Below are 18,833 nucleotides of genomic sequence, written 5' to 3'. Positions count from 1 at the left end.
CGCTACCGCCCCAGCCTCTTGCCACGTTGCTCTGCTAACAGCCGCCCGTCTCCTTGTTCGGCGTCCTTCCTCCCCCCCCCCCCGCTTTCCCCTTCGGCGGTGATGCCGGGCTTGGTCGGGAGGGGTGTTCGGCGCAGTCCGGAAGCGCTCGGGAAAGTTCGGAAGCGGGTTTAAACGGCGGCGAGCGGAGCGCTCTGCTGAGGCGAAGCGCGGGCGGGCAGGGGATAAAGAGGCGCGGCGGGGAGCGGGCGTCGGTCCCGGGAGGCTCGCGGCGCTGCTTCTCGGGTTGGGAAGCGAGGGCGAGGGCGGCTCCGCGATGCTCACCGACAGTTTGGTGGAGGAGTTCGAGATCCGCGAGGATGAGCCGTGGTACGACCAGCAGGACCTGCAGCAAGGTGAGGGCGGCGGCGGAGGAGGAGCGGGTCGGCCGAGGGTCCTGAGGGGCTGCGGGTGGGTCAGGAGGCTTGGAAAGAGGCGGTGAGGAGAAGCCGCCGGAGAGGGAAGAAGGTGGGACTGGGACAATGGAGGGGGGGGGAGACAATGGCTGAGGGGAGCCGAGGTGGAAACTGCGGGAAAGAGAGGAGAGAGACCATGAAACGGTCGAGGAGAGGAAAGTGAGGCAGTTGGGGTTTTTTCTTTAATTTTTCGAATAAGTGAAGAGCCTTGCGGCGCCTTACTGAGGACTAGCGGGTTTCAGAAGCGCGGAGATCCATCCTCACGTGTCGCAGGTAGATGCGCGTGGGGCACGCCCGTGTGGAGAAGACGCCGAGCGCCCAGGCGAAAGAAGAGCGAAGGCTGGCGTTAAAGGGCAGCGGGATGTAAAAAGCACAGCCTGTGTCCGCCCCTTTCTTTCTTTATACAGTACTGTATCCCGCTTTTCCTTCAAAGAGCTGAAGGTGATATACATTATTTTAAAAAAATGATTGCATTCTACGTTTCTATTTTAGCGGTTAGGCGCTTTGGTGGGATATGAATAAATATGAAATGGTGGTAATGTCCATAGTTTTCCTCCTCCCCATTTCATTCTCACACCAGTGCTTTTTTAAAAAAAATGTTGAGGGGTACGCTCATTTTCCGACTCCTATTGAAAGAATGCCCCTCAATAAGGCCAAACTTAGAAAAAAGTCGCCCCAGAAAAAAGCACCGCTCACAACAATCCTGTGAGGTAGGTTAGGTTGAGAGCGAGTGACTGGCTCAAGGTCTCCCAGGAAGCTTCATGGCTGAGTGGGGATAACAAATCCCTTTCTCCCTGGTTCTGGTCTAGCAGTCTAGCCCAGCTTTTCTCAACCATGGGTCCCCAGATGTTCTTCACCCATCACCCCTGACCACTGGCCATGCTGGCTGGGAATGATGGGAACTGTTGTCCAGCAACCTCTAGAGACCCAAGTTGGAGAAAGCTTGGACTTTAACCACTACACCAAGCTGCCTCTCAATAGCAAAGGGCAATTAATGGATATTGACAGCAGCACAGTCATAGTTTATCTCTTCTTGTTTTCTTTTCTTTGGGTCTCAAATAAGTATTTCTATCATGCCTTTCATGCTCACCTGCTCATGGCTTTTTCTCCCGCCCAACTAGCTCATCTCTAGGGTGTATCCCTCATCATTCATCTCAAGCCTTTCACCTGCACCTTTTCGTGATTTAGGGAATAAGCCCCACTGAATTCATTAGGACTTCTGAGTACACATGGTTAGGATCACAGGCTTAGTTCTTTGTCACCCCATCCCTCACCCATCAGCTTAATGGGTTTAGTTCCCCCGCCCGTCATATCTTTTGTCATCGTCAAAGCACATTTTATATTCAGCTTTAATTATTTATCTCCACCATAAGTGAGTATCCCTAGTCATTTAGACCCCAAAATGTGATTTGTGGCATAATAAAAGCACACCAAAGGGGCTAGAGAAGGAGAGAGGGGGAAGAAGTAATGAGAACTTATGGGGAGAAAGTAACAAAAACAGGGATGTAGGGGTAGAGGCTTGGGAGGTAGTATGCTATGAGGTATGAGTGGCTTGAGGGTGACCGAAGTCCAGTGGGAAGAACACTTAGGTAGAGAGAAGTTACTTGACGGTGGTCTGGGGAAAAGTAATGGGGATTTGGGGACACCAGTTATGATGCTATTTGTGGGGGGAGGAACTGGAATTGTGACAAGAGAACTTGTGGAAGACGCATTGAGGATGCATGATGAGGGGAGAGGACCATGGAAGGTCAGGAAGGCATGGTTCTCAAAATGCATGCCCAGCATTGCAAACCACTTTAATGGATTTTGTATGCAATTGTATTTTACTTGTACATAGAATCATAGAGTTGGAAGGGACCACAAGGGCCATCGAGTCCAACCCCCTGCCAAGCAGGAAACGCCATCAGAGCACTCCTGACATATGGTTGTCAAGCCTCTGCTTAAAGACCTCCAAAGAAGGAGACTCCACCACACTCCTTGGCAGCAAATTCCACTGTCAAACAGCTCTTACTGTCAGGATGTTCTTCCTAATGTTTAGGTGGAATCTTCTTTCTTGTAGTTTGGATCCATTGCTCCGTGTCCGCTTCTCTGGAGCAGCAGAAAACAACCTTTCTCCCTCCTCTATGTGACATCCTTTTATATATTTGAACATGGCTATCATATCACCCCTTAACCTCCTCTTCTCCAGGCTAAACAGTTGTTGGTTTTATTTTGTTTGGGTCTGTGGTTGCATAAAAAAGTATCTGTATCTTATGTGTGCTCAGGGGCATTTAAATCTGTTTAGATTCTGCTAAAGATATAGGTACAGGCTAATTCCTTACAAGTTTTATTTGGAAATTGAATCCTTCAGACTTCAGTGGGACTTTCTCAAGAGTGAAGGTGCTTGAAAGGCTCATAAGTAAGCCCTTTGAACATGGTGAAATTTAACTGCCAAATAAACATGTACAGTATGTAATTAGATTTCTGGAAAGCTCTTTACAGACTGGTGAAAGTAAACATGCAGTTTCCCCACCATTTAATGCACATTTGCAAGAAGCACTGGTTCTAGTCTGAATTCATGATCAAACTGGGGTATGAGTTATTCTAGGTTAACAAATATAAATTAAACTGGAGAAATTCAGTTGGTGGAAGACCTTCAAGATTTTACTCTAGCACTACTTACTTCAATGAGACTAAGTAAGCCATAGAAAGATTCAGACTCTGTTCTTGCACCCTAAATATTAAAAACTACAGGTGCCCATGTATTCGTATTTAGAATAAATAGCTTTTCAAGGAATAAGGCAGGTTGTGCTATAAGATGTGCCATAAAGCTGGCAACAACATAATTGTGCTGCTGAGTAGGGTATGTATAGAAGAAAAATGAGTTTGGTATGCAGTCTGGAGGAGGCTTGTGGGGTACAGGGGTAGAAAGAGTGCCTTTCTTATGGTAAAAGCAGCCAATATTTTACAGTACAGCTCTGCTTGGTTTTTTCAAGGACCAAGAATTAAGACTCTGACATGTATCTAGGAAGTTGAGGGTGTCACATAATTCACCTTTGGATGCTGGAAGTGTAACTGTTGAAATTCTCCAATTTTTATTTTAATTTTTTTGTTCTGTGTTATATTGGTTTGTGCAGAAGCTGATGTGATATATGTATTCTTGCTCCCGTAACAGCATTTCTTGTAGTTTCAGTAACTTCAACAGGCATTACTTCTACATAAGCCAATAAACTGCAGTGTGTTTAAAAATAGAGCTCTTTCTTCAAATAGTATCTAGGACTTGTCTTACCCAGTTTAAAAACCTCGAAATAGCCAGGAAATGGGGACAGTCAAAGGCACGTCTGAGATGTGTTTATATAGTCAAAGCTCTTGCTCACTGCATTGTTATACAAATGTTTGAATATGTAGCTCCTTTAATAAGTCAGCTTGATCTTTGTTATTCTTGCATTGACAGTCCAACTTTATTGCATTATTGCAGTCAACTAACCATTCTTCTGCCAACATTCAATTTTAAATTGGCATTTTCAAGTTGTGGAAAAGGGAAGGTGTGATTTAGAAAACACACCCACCCACCCAAAGTGTTAAGTTTCTGAGACACTTAAATGATTTTCCATTGTTTGAAATTTCCAGTTCAAAGTATTTTTTTAAAAGTTAAAATATATGCTTTTGTCTCTCCAATGGAAGATTTCAATAAACATGTATAACTTTGCCTTAAGCTTTGTAATTTTTGTCTTGCACCATGTGGACAAATGATTTATAATGTCTCATTATCTAAGCAGTTGTCTTGAATAGCTTCAGTCTCCCCTCTTTTATACTGCTAATGCATTTCAATATTTGGAATGTGGCATTTATGATTCATTTTGCAGCCTCAGGCAGCATACTGTGCCTTGCTACTTCAAGACTGTTTAATCTAGTTGGATGACAAATTGCAAAACTGGTAATTCTCCGGGCACTAAAGATGTTGGTGGAGAAATATAAACTTGCAAAGAGACTTTAATTTGCAGAAGCATTCCTTGTTTAGTCTCACTGATGGCTTCCTTACTATGATTGCAGAAGATGTAGATGCCTGAACTTAGTTTTCCAGGCGGAGCATGTGGAGAATTCAAGTGAACAGTGGTGACGAGATTAAGTTCTTTGATGTCATGGACAAATTAAAAATTAACAAGTCTGTCTGGCATCTAGAGTTAAAGAACTCAAATATGAAATTGCTGACTGTTTAGCAAAAATATGTAACGTGTCCCTAAGGTTGACCTCTGTACTAGAGGACTGGAAAGCAGCCAATAGAACACTGATTTTTTAAAAAGAAATCAAGGGAACTGCAGGCCAGCTGGTATAACATCTGTTGTGATGGAATCGTTATTAAAGATATCATTTTATCAAGCATTCAGAACGGGAGTGGGAAACCTTTTTCAGCCAGAGTACCACATTCCCCCGTGGGGGACCTTCGGGGGGGGGGGGCTGCTTGCCACTGTTGGGACAGAGGGGAAAGTGAGTGAAGCAGTAGGTTACTCTTAACTTCACATTCCAGCTATACACAAATCAGAGGTTTCTACACACATACCCCTACCTGTCCAGGCAGGCATGAGACATTCAAGGGCATATTCTACCCAGGCAAAAAAAGCATTTGAGGAAGGTGAGGGGGCAAGGCCTAGGGAGAATCTTAAGAATCATATAGAAAGGTATATGAATTTCATGAACTAAACAAACCTGGAGGGTCACAGATTCCCAGTTGCTGCTCCAAATCTAAACTTTTAACAGTTACAGCCCCAGTGTCCATTTTAAAAACTACATTTCTGTTCCTTCTCTCTTCCAAAGCACTCAAGGTAGCACACATGGTTGTTTCCCCCCACCCTCTCCATCTTATCCTCACAACAGTTCTGTGAGGTAGGCTAGACTGAAAAAGAGTGACTGCCTCAAGGCACCTGGTGAGCTTCATGGCTGAATGGGGTTTTGAACTCTGGACTCCCATATTCTAGTCCAGCACTCTCACCACTTCACGACACTGGCTCTGTGTGGGTGTGACAGAGATTGTGCACTTGCTTACACTATGCATATGTGTGGCAGTGTTGTCATAGGTCTAGCAGTACAATGGATGTAGAAAATGAGAGTTGAAATGGGATTGTTGTCCTGTTGCTGTTTAAATTTTGAATGCAGCTTCGTAGGGAATCTAATACCACGTTCAGGAAATTGTTAGTGATGGAGTAACTGAACTTTGAACTGTTAAGCATAGGCAAATGCATTTTGTGGTTGAGTAATGGATTAGGAAGGTTGTGTCTCAAGTATTAACCAAGTTTTCTTGTATTGCCACTCTTCTGGGTGGCATTTAAACAGAGGTTCTGCATTTTTCTTCATTTTCTCCTCCAAACCTGATAACAGCTGTCTTCATGGCAGTTCCAGAGATTGTTAGAGGATTGTATTGAATTCTAGCTTGGGTATATTTTGTTTAACTTTGGCGTAGAGGAAAAAAAAAGGTCACTTGTTACTTAAAAAGCTAACTTGGCATAGGAGGAGGCAACTTGTTAAGTCTGTGAGTTCTTTCTGATATATTTTAAGATGCTGATCTATGTAGCTGTAAAGGAAAAGCATTAAATAAAATTGTGTATTCTAAGCACTTGGTAACCAGAATAACTTGTTCAGTCAGTTGCAAATTATCTGCTTTTAAGTCTTGCAAATACTGCTAGGAGAAGTCTCTTCTTAAAAGGTCTCTTCTTAAGAAGTCTCTTCTTAAAAGGTGCATATTAGTTATTAAACGTTTTTTAAAACTAGAAACAAAAAAAGATAAAAATGTGTATGAAATAGTACAAATTGTGGGCTTATGTGATGCTGTTCAAGGGAGCACCGCTCCAAAAATGAATTGGAGAAATGTCATGTTGACAAATAGCATGATATCTAAGCAAAACTCATCTTTAAGGGTTATACCAGGTTCTTGACACATCACAGACAGGCAGCATGAATATATGTAAGCTCTCACAGTTGGAAAAGGAGGTGCTGATAGCAGGGAGTGCTCTTGATCTTCATAAATGGCTAAAATGACAGATTTTGATTTTACCGACTTCTCATGATAGTATTTAGGGTGTGCAGGTTTTAAGAATCTGTTGAATTTCAGCCTTTGGTATCATCAGAAGTTGACCTGTTTTTAAATAACATGCATTCTCTGATACCTAGTCATCACTACAGCTCTATACCTGAACTTGAAAACTTAGTGGTCAGATGGCACCTTAGTGCACTAGAACACGGGTAGGAAATGGGGTAGAGTACTTGAAGCATCTGCTTTTCAAACTGTATGACTTGATTGAAGTAGGCAAGTCCTAGAAGGGCATCACTAATTTCTCTCTACGTCCGTTGCAATGAGGATGTATTAGAGAGAGTCAAAATAAGAGATGGACAGAACTCTAACATCCATAAAGTACACAAAAAAACAAAACTGGAAAAATGTGAGCTGTGATTAGTTGTTCTTAGGAATTGTAGGGTGTGTGTTTTTTTAATGTGCCATAACCATTGTTACCAAAGTTTGTCCTTGAAAAACACAATAGCATTTGCACCAGTTTAAATACACACAACTCATTTTAGATCTCCATCTTGCTGCTGAGCTTGGGAAGACACTCTTGGATCGAAACACGGAATTGGAGACATCCCTGCAGCAGATGTATTCCACCAATCAAGAGCAACTGCAGGAGATAGAGGTAACAACTGCACATTGGGGGCAAGTGAGCATAATGTACAGCCCAAAGGCTATATGCCCATTATTCTGGCCTAGAGCAGTGACTGTACTTCAGACCAGAACGTCCTCTATTTGAATCTTCAGTCATGAACTCACAGATGGCCCAGGCAAGCTATCTTTCACATGGCCCCATTGCCTACCTGCAATATTAGGTTACTCTTTATGGGGTCATGGTTAGAATTACTGCAAGATAATGGAAGTGAAATGTTTGAACACATGAAAGCCAAATATTTAATATTGCTAATCTTAGGCTCGATGTGTACAAGGCACTAAGGATTTTCCTTTTCCTTCCTTTTTTTCTAGCTCTAGGGGAGAAATAACATATTGGTGAATGAATGTATTTTTAAAAACAGATAAATATAAAGGACACCAGCTATTGAAGTTAGCTGTAGTGTTCAGTGCCTATCAATTTGGTTTTTATGTTTAACTTTTGTATTACAAGCTGGCATGGGAATTGTAGAACTAATGGGTAGAATGCTCTTTTAAAATGTGGGGGTTTTTTGGGGGGTATTGGGTGGTTGTTTTTATTTTGATTATGTATTTTGTGGTTTTATATTTTGATTTTATTCTGTGAACTACCCTGAGACCTCCAGTTATAGGGCGGTATATAAATTCAATTAATAATAATAATAATAATAATAGTTAAAAAATAATAAAAAAAAAAGAATATGAATGTACCAAATAAACACAGCAGTTTGCCTGTTCCCCCAGTAAAAGGCTTTGCGATTGAGGGTGGTGTTTTCTGTTCAATTACATGGATTCAGCTTTTTGTATCTTCCAACCAAGGGTGCAAATCTTCTTCTGCTGAAGGAGTATGTGGCTCCTCTAGAGTATGGAAGTTTGCAGAATGAGAAGAGTACGGAATAAAGTTCCAATCTGGTGCCTTCTAGATGTTGCTGGACCACAACTATCGTCTTTGACCACTGGTCAGAGCTGATGGGAATGCAAGTCCAAAACATGTGGAAGGCAAAAGGTTGAGGAAAGCTGGTGTGGCGCATCTATGTGTACTTCATTTGAAATTGTACATAAAGCATGTTTTAAATGGTTTTGGTTGCAACCTTGCCCGTTTACCTGGGAATAACTCATATTGATTTCAGTGGGGCTTTCTTCTAAGCAAAAATATACAAGATTGCATTGCTAGTTGCACTCTCAACTACAAGTGGGCTCTGATCAATTTGAAAGCTTCCTCTCCATGTTTCTGATAACATGACATTGTAGATGCCATTTTAGCTGGCAGTGCTTTATTATAACAATATCTTCAGCTTGCTTTCAGAATAGCAGACAAAATTAATCTGGTTCATGTTTACACTGAGATTCAGGTTAATGCTAACCTTGGCTAAACCCTGTGTTGCTCACAGGCTGACTATAAATTGCAACAGGTAATATGTCTAATTGATTCTAATAGGGTAAAGGTTGCAGGGGGTACTAGATTAACTTGTAATCCTGCTTTAGACTTCTCAAAATGTAAGCCTATCAATCATTTTAATGAGGGAAATAAAAAGATTCCAGCACAGAAGATTTGATTATATAATCAATAGGCTACTCGGCTACTTAGAGTAGTGGCTTTAAACTTCAGGTTCTGTGAAAGATTCATGTATTAGCAATATGTACAAAATTCCAGCATTCAGTTATCATAATTCTTCCTGTGCAACTTCTTTGGCATATTGATTGACTTGAAATATGCTAAATGGAACTGTTCTCACCAGTTATCTCAAGTCATTTTACTGCATTTCTGTTTCTCATAGTTGGGAACATGCGATTGAATAGTGTTTGAGGCGGAAATCCAGAGTTTGCCTCTCTTGCAAAGCAGCTTAAAGTTAATGGTTTAGTATTCTTATGCCGGACACCTCTTAGCCAAGGCTTTCTGAAAGTAGTTTTCACAGCTTTAAAAATAAACAACCTGTTATATTTCTTGAATAAAGAGGCTTGCACTAAACATTTAATATAGATTTAAAACAGGAGCCCCTTGACGGGGATTGCAAGAGTAACTCAATTTATAACGGGGAAAGTAGGAACTCACTATCAGCTGACAAGATATGCTATGCAGTGTTGCCCTATTTACCCATTATGTCTTTTCATCTTCTTGAAAGTGTCTGTAGTTTTAGAAATAAACCCTTGAGTCAAAATCTAAAGCTCTCCTTCAAGTGTGCCTAAGGGTTAAGCATGCCCAGTGGAGTGTTTCACTTTCAACAAGAGATTAGTTAGTCTCAAACTGTATGCTCCCATCAATTTCCAAAGTGATTTGCCATGGTGGAGAGGGGGGGGGGGTCATGTTTGAGACAGAAAGCCTGTTGGGCCATGTACTTAAACTATGTTGAATCCTAGGCCTAATTTTATCTTCCTTGTTACGTAACTTTACCATGACTTGTGTGCTTGGAGAGTAAAATGGGAGAGCTCTGTGTTTACTCCTGCAGAGACCTTTAGCAGTCTGAGGGATTACTCTGGCCTGAGCTGTTTGAAAAAGGTTAGTTGTATAGTGCCTCTCATTTGGGGTAAGAAGAAGGTGTATGTACTTCCGTATCGTCCTGCTAATCTTCTTAACTATCATTGCTTGAGATTGCAAGGAAAGCAGCAAAAATAATGTAATTTCAGCCACTGGTTAAGGAACCCCTCTTTAATTACATTTGCAACATTAACTGTACATTATTTTGTAGTATCTTACAAAGCAGGTGGAACTTCTGCGTCAAATGAATGATCAACATGCCAAAGTTTACGAACAGCTTGATGTCACTGCCAGAGAACTGGAAGATGCTAATCAAAAGCTAGTTTTTGACAGTAGAGCCTCGCAGCAAAAGATAATAAGGTAATATGAAAAGATAATAAGGTAATATGCTTACCAAATATGGCACTTTGTTTCCCTTCCTTAATGTGCACCATTTATATATTGCATATTTTACTCCAACAATGTCTGTATAATTCAATTGTTGCTTGACCCTCCTGGATTCTGCCTGGGCTGAGGTTGGGAGTAGGGACTGACCTTTCTCCCTGTGTCCCCCTATATCCCTCCCACCTCCACTTTCATTAAGCTAACAGCTGAACTGAAAGATTCCGTCCTTGTTTGAATATAGCTTCTTTCTAATCTTGCAAAATGGAATCCACTAGAAAAGCAGAGTCTTTATTTGGGTGAGGGAGACGTCTGTTAAAGTGACATGGAGCCTTTGGAGGTACTTGTTAGCTTTTCCTCCTCAGGATGGTGGTGGAAAAAGATGAACCCTGATGCCTTCTCCCAATGATACTTTGGGGGTCAAGTAATAACCAAAAGACAGAGTTTCTGACTCCCAGAGTCAATATCCTGGAACACAAACATCTCTCAAAGAAATCTGCAGTTTAAACAATTGTAGATGTGTCAAACTTGACTTATGCTGACAAATTTGTGTACTTCTGTGTGTGAATTTTTTTTCCAGCCTTACTGAGACTATTGAAAGTCTTCAAGCACATATTGATGATCTCCAGAGACAAGTGGAAGAGTTGAAGAATTCTGGGCAAGGGTACGCGAATCGTGAACGGTGTGAGCATCCAAGATCTGTTCATAGTTTTGCATGTCTGAAGGAATTGTATGACCTTCGCAAGTAAGTTTCAAGTTCATTTTAAAAGCAGTCTTTTTCTGTGGAAAAGTTATTTAATGTTGTTCAGTTTTGGTAGAGAAGTAAAAAAAAAAAAAGTCAAGCATATTCTGATTAGGAAATGTGTCAAGTTTAGTGATGGCATATGATTAAACAAAGCTTAAACAAAGATTATTGAAGACCTGTCCTCATCAGCTCTTAAGTGAACCTGTCATATACAGCCATGTGTGTATATTTTTCTGACCTTTTTGACGCTCTGGATAACTTTGGGCTGATTTCTGCACTTTAGTTGAAAACGATGTTGGGAATTTTTGTAAAGGAAGTTCCTGGGAAATCTAGGTCTCTTTCATTAGCCCTTCAAAGGTCTCTAAATCAGCCTATTTCCTGTTCTCTTCAGGCCAACTAGTGACAGACCTTTTTCTTTAAGGTCAACCATTAAGGTGTTTGCCTTATGTCAGAACTGGTATTGTATCCTTATGAACAGTGTGGCTTTCAGAAGGTTGGTAGAGAGTCATAGGGATGGAGACTTGATGGTGACTGTTACAAGTTTTGATATAGATGTGCGTTCTCTGAATTTCAGGACAGTAGAAACCGTAAAATTGTCCAACCCAGATCCTCTTTCTGAAGAAATTTATCTAAGTTGTTGATTTAACTCTACAATGCTTACCTAGGTATTTCTAGCCTTTTACAAAGGCAAGGTACAATCTCTAGTTTTTGTAGAGACCTAATACAGGCAGCTCTTTCACTTTAGGGTTCATGTCTAGAAACTGGCACACATTGCTGTGCTTTATTCATCCATAATAAAGTTACCCTTTGTATACAAAAAAAGCGAGTTATTGGGAAGAGCGAACTAATGCTTTTCATTGGCTCTTGTTGTTTGTGTCTAGGTATTTTGTTTATGACCATGTTTTTGCGGAAAAAATTACTTCTGTGGATAGCCAACTGAGTCCTCTGGAGGAAGAAAACCAGAGGTTAAAAAAGGCAATGACTCTTTTGCAAGCACAGCTCAGCATGGAAAAAGAGAAGAGGATGACGATGGAGGAAGAGTACAATCTCATGCTGAAGGAGAACTGTGATCTTGAGCAGAGGTTGGTGGATGTCGATCTATACCGAGCCAGAGCTGAAGAGCTTGAGTTTGAAGTGGCTGAAATGAAGCAGATATTTCAGTCTGAAAGCACCTTTGCTAATGGGGTGGAAAAGCTTGTTCCAGAGTCTTTTTTTATTTCCTTCAAAGATTCTTTAGAGAGAGATCTGAGTCAGAGCCCTTCAGATTGGAGCTCTTCTGATGGGGTTCTTTTAACTGTCCCAGAACCCGACAGAAGGGCACTCAAAAGAAGCACCAGTGAGACCTTCCTTGGCAGTGTTGCAGGTGGGGATCTTCTAATAAAGGGCCATGAAGAAACCTGTATCCGGCGGGCAGAAGCTGTAAAGCAAAGGGGCATCTCTCTGCTTAACGAGGTTGATGCACAGTATAACGCTTTGAAGGTCAAGTATGAAGACCTCCTGAAGAAGTGTCAACTAGACGAGGAGTCATTGAAACACAAAGCTGTACAAACTTCTAAACAGTATTCCAAAGATGTCAGAGTGGGGAATAAATCCTTGGACATGTGTGTTGGAGAAGCTGAACCCCCAAATGCTGACCCAGCCCCAGCCAGCTTGCCTTCAAACCCTCCACCTGAATACAAGCTTCTCTTTAAGGAAATCTTTAGTTGTATCAAGAAAACCAAACAGGAAATAGATGAACACCGAGCAAAGTATAAATCCTTTCCTTCTCAGCCTTAACAAACTTTCTGTACATCTCTACTACCTTAGAAAACCGTTGTTCTTGAGAAGTAGCTGTCTGAATGTTTCATTTGAGACATTGCTGCATGTCTGTTCTGCTAGAGTATATGTAGGTTGACTTTTTGAACTTGTAGGATGGGTTGGGTCCACTTGTTTTGGGGGGTGTTTGAGACAGTTGTTGCCACTGATTTGCTCAGGACATTGCAGATTATGCTAAATTGGCAGATGAAATGGTTACGTGACTCTGCTAACTGCACCTAATGCCTGGTAATAAAAGTTGTATTTTGGAGAATTGGAAACCACCCAGTGGCTGCATGTAAAGAGTTGTCACTTATGGAGGTTTAGTTTTTGGATTCTTTCTGCGGTCCTGAGTTGGAAAGTTGAAATTCTTCTGTAGTGTTGTGTTTCTCTTCAACAATGGCAATTCGGCTATTAAACATGGTATGAAATTAAATTGCAAGTCTGGTACATTTTTAAAAGGCAACCTCCTTGCATTTAATATTTGACTCCAAAGATTTTTTTGTTTTTGTCAGACCTGTGATTTAAAGTAATAAATTTAACAAGAAATGTCCATGCAGAGATCAAGCACTGGTTTAATTTGCTTGATTAGATGGACATTGTTTCTTCTGGAAATAAAGTACAGTTGCTGTCTTGAGAAGAAATTGTTGCTATAGGAATGATTGGAACAGAGAAGTGGCCATTGCCGAGTGTGCTACATTTGGGTAACAAGCATTCTGTATCCGTTCTATGTGTATGCTACTTCAAATTGCTCCTGGAAGCAAGCAATCTTTCAGTGACTAGCTGGGAGTTTTGGAAGCTTTCATCCCCTGAAAAGATGAGCAAAGATTGCTTCCACTGTTATGTGAAATATGGGCAGTCTTTTTCACTGAACATCTCAAATAGGTCCGGCTATTCCAGGCTTCCTCAACCTCAGCCCTCCAGATGTTTTTGGCCTACAATGCCCATTATCCCTAGCTAGTGTGGTCAGGGATGATGGGAATTGTAGTCTCAAAACATCTGGAGGGCCGAGGTTGAGGAAGCCTGGGCTATTCTATTGGCAGGATTTCTCACTGCATAAACATTAAGTACTTTGAACTAAACAAGGCTTGAGCTGAATGCTTACTTTATATGAGGTACAGTGATTATAATGTCACATCAAAGGAAAAATGCCAGAGAATTCTTCAGGCAGGACCTTGATTTCACATGAATTGGCAGCTTAAGCTTCTCTTCCTGGATCTTTCACCCCTATTACATATCTAGTTTAAGACTAAATTGGTAAGATTTTGAGCATTAATGCTTTGAGTATCAGATGGGCCCCATCATAGCTGCCTAAACCAGTGACCATGCCTCTTATGCATGGAGTTGTCATTGGAGTAGCAAACGTTCTGTATGTAAAAAGGACTACGGTGTGACGGGGGGTATTTTTGAGGTTTATTTAATGTATAGAGTATTGTCTTATGGCAGAAGGTTATGGGTTCAACACACTGTTCTGCTGCTAATAATGGCATTTGTTGCCAAGACCACGTGCATGTAATTGTTCACTTGTCTTAAGAATATTGTATTTAACATGGAGGATGGCTTCATGTAGCCTAGAAAACCTTGAACAAGCTGTAAAAGGAATGGGTAGGTATTACTATGCATATTTTCTAGGCTGTACAAAACTATTCCCAAAAGAATCTTCTGCGATTGCAAGTTGAACTTGAAAGCAAATCTTATTGCAGTGCTTTTATATTACTGAGCACATAGCTCTAAGAACAGACCTCTGTTCCCTGAAGTTTCTCTCAAATACACAAAGATGATAAGTAACAGAGCTGAGGATTCAGAAGGGTTTACCAGTACTGCATAAGATGGCATTTTTTTCAAGAGTAAAAGGTACTGTACCTGTCAACAGTAGTGTTGTGATTACATCACTAGTTAAACTGAACATGTGCGGCTTAAGGGATATCGCAGCTTTAACTTGGTTGCTGCTACTGCAAACATCTCTGCCTTATGTACAGTGTAAAATGGGAATGGCTTCTTGTTCTTGAATTACATGTTTTTCCTGGATATGGACACACTCCACCAAACTGTATTTAAGCTTATTTAAAGATTTGTAAGCTATTCTGAATATTGGTTTGTTTTTTTTAATCCCATCACAAATAAATCCCTTCAACAAATAAGCTTCTGAAGTTTGTGTGTGCATGTCTGTGTTTAAGTGAGATTTGCCAGTTGATTACTAACTAGGTGCTTGGAAGCGTGTAGAAAAACCACTTAATGCTTTTTTCAATACCTTTAGAACTATGGGGGTGGGAAAGGGGAAGGATATTCTGGGCAGCCTCAGTCTATCACTGGTATACTTGGTATTGCTGCTGTATTAGGCACATGTCTGTTTAAAAGAATAAAGTCTCTCCACCTGCATTGACTTCAGAACACTGCAGTCCAGCTCATGTGCCTAAATGTTTTTTTGGAGGTTGATGAGCTGTGTTATCATTGATCATTAAAATCACAACTACAGAGTGCACCTGTTGTATGAAAGATGACTAGCAACGACCCTATACATTTAAAATGAAATACGTAGCTGCTAACAAGCCCACTTGTTCTGGAATAAATCTCAACAGATTTCCCAACTAGCAGCAGAGAAATCCTCACATTTGGCAAAGGTAGAAAGTGGTGGTGCTCAAGCGAATGCTATTGTCAACCTTCAAGGTAAAATTTTATCTGAAGCAATTGAGGCTCTGTACTGGCACCAAGTATGGTGATTCAAACTGCACATAGCCGAGGCACCATTTGCTAGCTATTCAAAAAAGAACACACACCCCAACCATAATGTATCTTCCTATTTCCAAGAACAATTGGCAGCTTCATACACGAGACAGTATTTAGTACAACAACTCTTCCCTAGAACCAGAGGTAGGGTTGTTCCTTGCTTTCCAAAAAAGGAAGGGATGGGGGTGAACTAGAAGTAAGAACATTTGGAATTTCAAAAAAATAATTTCCCACTATCTAAGTGTAAACTTGCAATTTATTGGCATTAGTTACAAAATAAAACATTAGATCATGATCTGTAACATCTGGGTCAGTAGGTGGGCTTTTTTTTCCTTTTTTGTGATGAGAAGTTAATTTATTAGGAATCCCAAATTAACCTAACAACTCGCAAAGATCCATTTTTTCTCTTTGTGTTGAACGGTGGCATTTTGGATGCCATGCAGACATGTAAATGAGCAGCTCCGTGTCCATAACTTCATCCATCCATAGGGCTGTGAGGAGAACAGGCTCTGCCCCATCATCATTTTGCTTTCCTGCCTGTTCCACCTTTTCCGCTTCAGTCCTGGAGTTCATCCGATGCGATTAAAGCAAAACCCCTTTCGTCAAGATGCCGGTTGCTGTACTGTCCCTTTAAGATACCACATGCCACCCTGGCTTACACAGCAGTCCTGGAAGAAAGGGGAAAGCTGTTGAGAAGTATTGTTATAATCTTCTAAAGTAGACTCGCAACAGAAGATTTCTGCCCCCAATTGCATACCACCAGAATTAAGGTCAGTGAGGTGGAGGGGTGAGGGAAGAGTGAACAGGCAGCCATTGTCCTCTCCAAGTTGAGAATACCAAGAATGTGGGGGAAGGAATACAGTAATTCTTACCATTTTCATTACAAACTCTACACTGCATAGCATTTTTTTAAATAAAGTGTGTCAACTTATTTATAAAGCTTTACCATTTGCACACTTCACAAGGATGCAGAAATGCAAAATAGGTAAAGAGGCAGCAACTGCCGGATGTTGGGAGCCAACAAAAACTGTGGTCACCTGAGCCCTGTCCCTGTCCAGCACAACATCAGGGGGACTTCTGAGCACCTTCAATCTGCCTGCTGCTTTTCCAGCTCTAAAACTCAAGTGGAGGGCTAGTCTGTGGGTTTGATACCTGCTTTTCCCCAGCTCTACATCCTTAGAGGAGAAATGGAGGTTGTCCTTTCTGTGCTTGACACAGTCACCCGAAGGAAATCAGCCCCCCACCCACTGCAAGTGGATCTGTGGACCCCAGAAGGTTAGGAATGGCGGGGTTTAACTAGATTGTCAACGCTCATTCAACGAACCCGGATTCTCAACATGTGCCTCCAACACGTACTTTCTCAACAGCCCTGAGCAGTTAAAAAAAAGGTATGGTGTGTGTGTGTGTGTGTGTGTGTGTGTGTGTGTGTGTGTGTGTATGTGTGTAATTCACTGCCACCCTTGCTATTTGCCAAGCTCCTCTAAACTGCACAACTCCAAGGACCTTCCCTCATTGCTCCCCATAAGGTGAACAGGGCGGCAGCTTCAAGGGAGGCAGCAACCCAGGGGAGCCAGAGAGAAGAGCTGTTGGCTGGAAAAAGCAACTGCTTTGGTGCCTGCAACCAACTTCTGTTGATACAATCTAGGCAACTAGAAGGATCCTCAGAGAATGCAACCTGCCCTGGTAACACTTCCAATGGGAATCATTTGGCACCCCTTTCCCACCTCCTACAGAAACAATCACAACACAGCATTGCAACTCGTTACCTGGCTGGAAGCGCTATTAGAGACCAGAAAGCATGAATCCGCTAATTGGTGCAATTAACTAATTAGCCGTCTGAATGCAGATTAAAGAGAGCGAGAGCGCATGCACTTCCAGAGTTCTCATCCAGCCATCTGGCCTGTCTCCTTTTCAACTTCCCCACCAACCCATGCTATATACAGCTCCCAAATCTAGAGAACAAAACCGGTCAGATTAAGACACTAGATTGGGATCTGAAACAAAACGTTGCAGTGTATAGCACACCCCAGTTAAGGAATCCCCCCAGCCAGCTGTACCTTTTTGGGAATATGCCGTGCCACCTGCCCAGCGTAGCATGACCATTCACTGAGCATGCCCTTTCAGCTTCTGCCGATGGGGGATCCTTATTTGTGCAAGCCTTAGGGGTTTCCCCCAAAGCCTGCTCATATATCCATGGAATATCCCATTCTGGTTATATGAGGACTGGTATTCACCTCTGAAGTTTGGAAGTGAGGGGGAATATGGCTAGGCAACTTTGGACCTGAGGGCCAAATGTGGCCCTCCAGGGCTCTCTATCTGGCCCTCTGGCCTCTCCCTGTTTGTTCTGTTTTTGCCTGGCTGGAATGTGACCTTGAATTCCAATGCCTCTTGCTTGCCTGGAAAGAAGGTACAAAGGACAGCGAAGGTAATTTACATTTGTTGCTCCACCTACTTTTGCCCTTGGCGCTGCCCACCATTGGTATGTGGCCCCCAGAAGGTTGCAGAGCAGTGTATGCGGTCCTTGGGTTGAAAATGGTCCCTGAACTCCAAGAATATTCTACAGGTGTGAGGGCATCAATGGGACCCCACCCTCCAGGGTTATTAAAAGCCTACCTAGGGATGGGAACAGCAAGATTTCCAAGAATTCGTGAAACCAAGAACCATACACTAAAAATCTGCAATATCGGAAGTTTCCGAGCACAATTCAAAGTTTTGGTGTTGACCTTTAAGGCCCTAAACGGCCTCAGCCCAGTATACCTGAAGGAGCATCTCCACCCCCATCATTCTGCCCAGACACTGACGTACAGCGCCGAGAGCCTTCTGGCAGTTCCCTCATTGCGAGAAGCAAAGCTACAGGAAACCAGGCAGAGGGCCTTCTCGGTAGTGGCACCCGCCCTGTGGAACGCCCTCCCATCAGATGTTAAAGAGATAAACAACTACCTGATATTTAGAAGACATCTGAAGGCAGCCCTGCTCAGGGACGTTTTAATGTGTGACATTTTAGTGTATTTTTGGTCTCTGTTGGAAGCCACCCAGAGTGGCTGGGTAAACCCAGCCAGAGGGGCTAGGTACAAATAATAAATTATTATTATTATTTCTTCCCACCCAACAGTAGCTATTTATAGTTTGTTATAAAACAGCATTTCACAACTGACTGCACCTATAACAGCCACTCTGCAAAGAGGGTCACAGCTCCAGAAAAAGGGGACTTCAAAGCTTTGCAGGGCTTCAAACACTACCTTCCAGCCTCAGTACCACAGCTGGCCCTTGCTCGGCTGCTTAATTGGCCAATCTAATAAATAATCTTTAAAGGAGATTTTAATTAAAGCTAAAGCAATATAGATGCCCCAGGTAGAGACCTGCTGTAAGTCAGTTATGCAATGCAATTAGGACGATAGATTAAAAGTAAACTTAAAAGGCAGCGGCCTTTGGGAATCGCCTTGAGCAAAGCAATCCAGTAATAAAGCTAAGTGTGTTATCACCCAGACATCAATGCATCTGCAAGTATCTGGACACACACATGTGTGTAAACACGTTCTAGCAAATCATTAGAAATTTGCATCGAAAGAGCAGGTAGTGGTCTGTTCT

General features: G+C 42.0%; 2 protein-coding genes across 2 annotated transcripts in view; one reads left to right on the top strand and one right to left on the bottom strand.

Annotated features, from left to right (window-relative positions):
* The first annotated feature begins 255 nt into the window (after nucleotides 1-255).
* CDR2 (cerebellar degeneration related protein 2) lies at nucleotides 256-14,659 on the top strand. Its single transcript, XM_083474438.1, has 5 exons — nucleotides 256-395; nucleotides 7,005-7,117; nucleotides 9,810-9,958; nucleotides 10,560-10,724; nucleotides 11,606-14,659. Exons 1-5 carry the CDS (start codon nucleotides 317-319, stop codon nucleotides 12,498-12,500), a joined length of 1,401 nt encoding a protein of 466 aa, XP_083330564.1. The 5' UTR covers nucleotides 256-316; the 3' UTR covers nucleotides 12,501-14,659.
* Nucleotides 14,660-15,483: 824 nt separating this feature from the next.
* POLR3E (RNA polymerase III subunit E) overlaps nucleotides 15,484-18,833 on the bottom strand; it is a 39,378-nt gene continuing 36,028 nt past the window's right edge. The window contains exon 21 of the mRNA XM_083474329.1: nucleotides 15,484-15,913. Coding sequence (XP_083330455.1) covers nucleotides 15,848-15,913 — 66 coding nt within the window. The 3' untranslated portion in view covers nucleotides 15,484-15,847. The remainder of the gene's footprint in view (nucleotides 15,914-18,833) is intronic.

The sequence above is a fragment of the Podarcis liolepis genome (genome assembly GCF_965112155.1).
Source record: "Podarcis liolepis genome assembly, chromosome: 14".
Lineage (NCBI taxonomy): Eukaryota > Metazoa > Chordata > Lepidosauria > Squamata > Lacertidae > Podarcis > Podarcis liolepis.
Note: the sequence above shows the minus strand (reverse complement) of the source record. Positions and strands in the feature narration are given on the sequence as shown.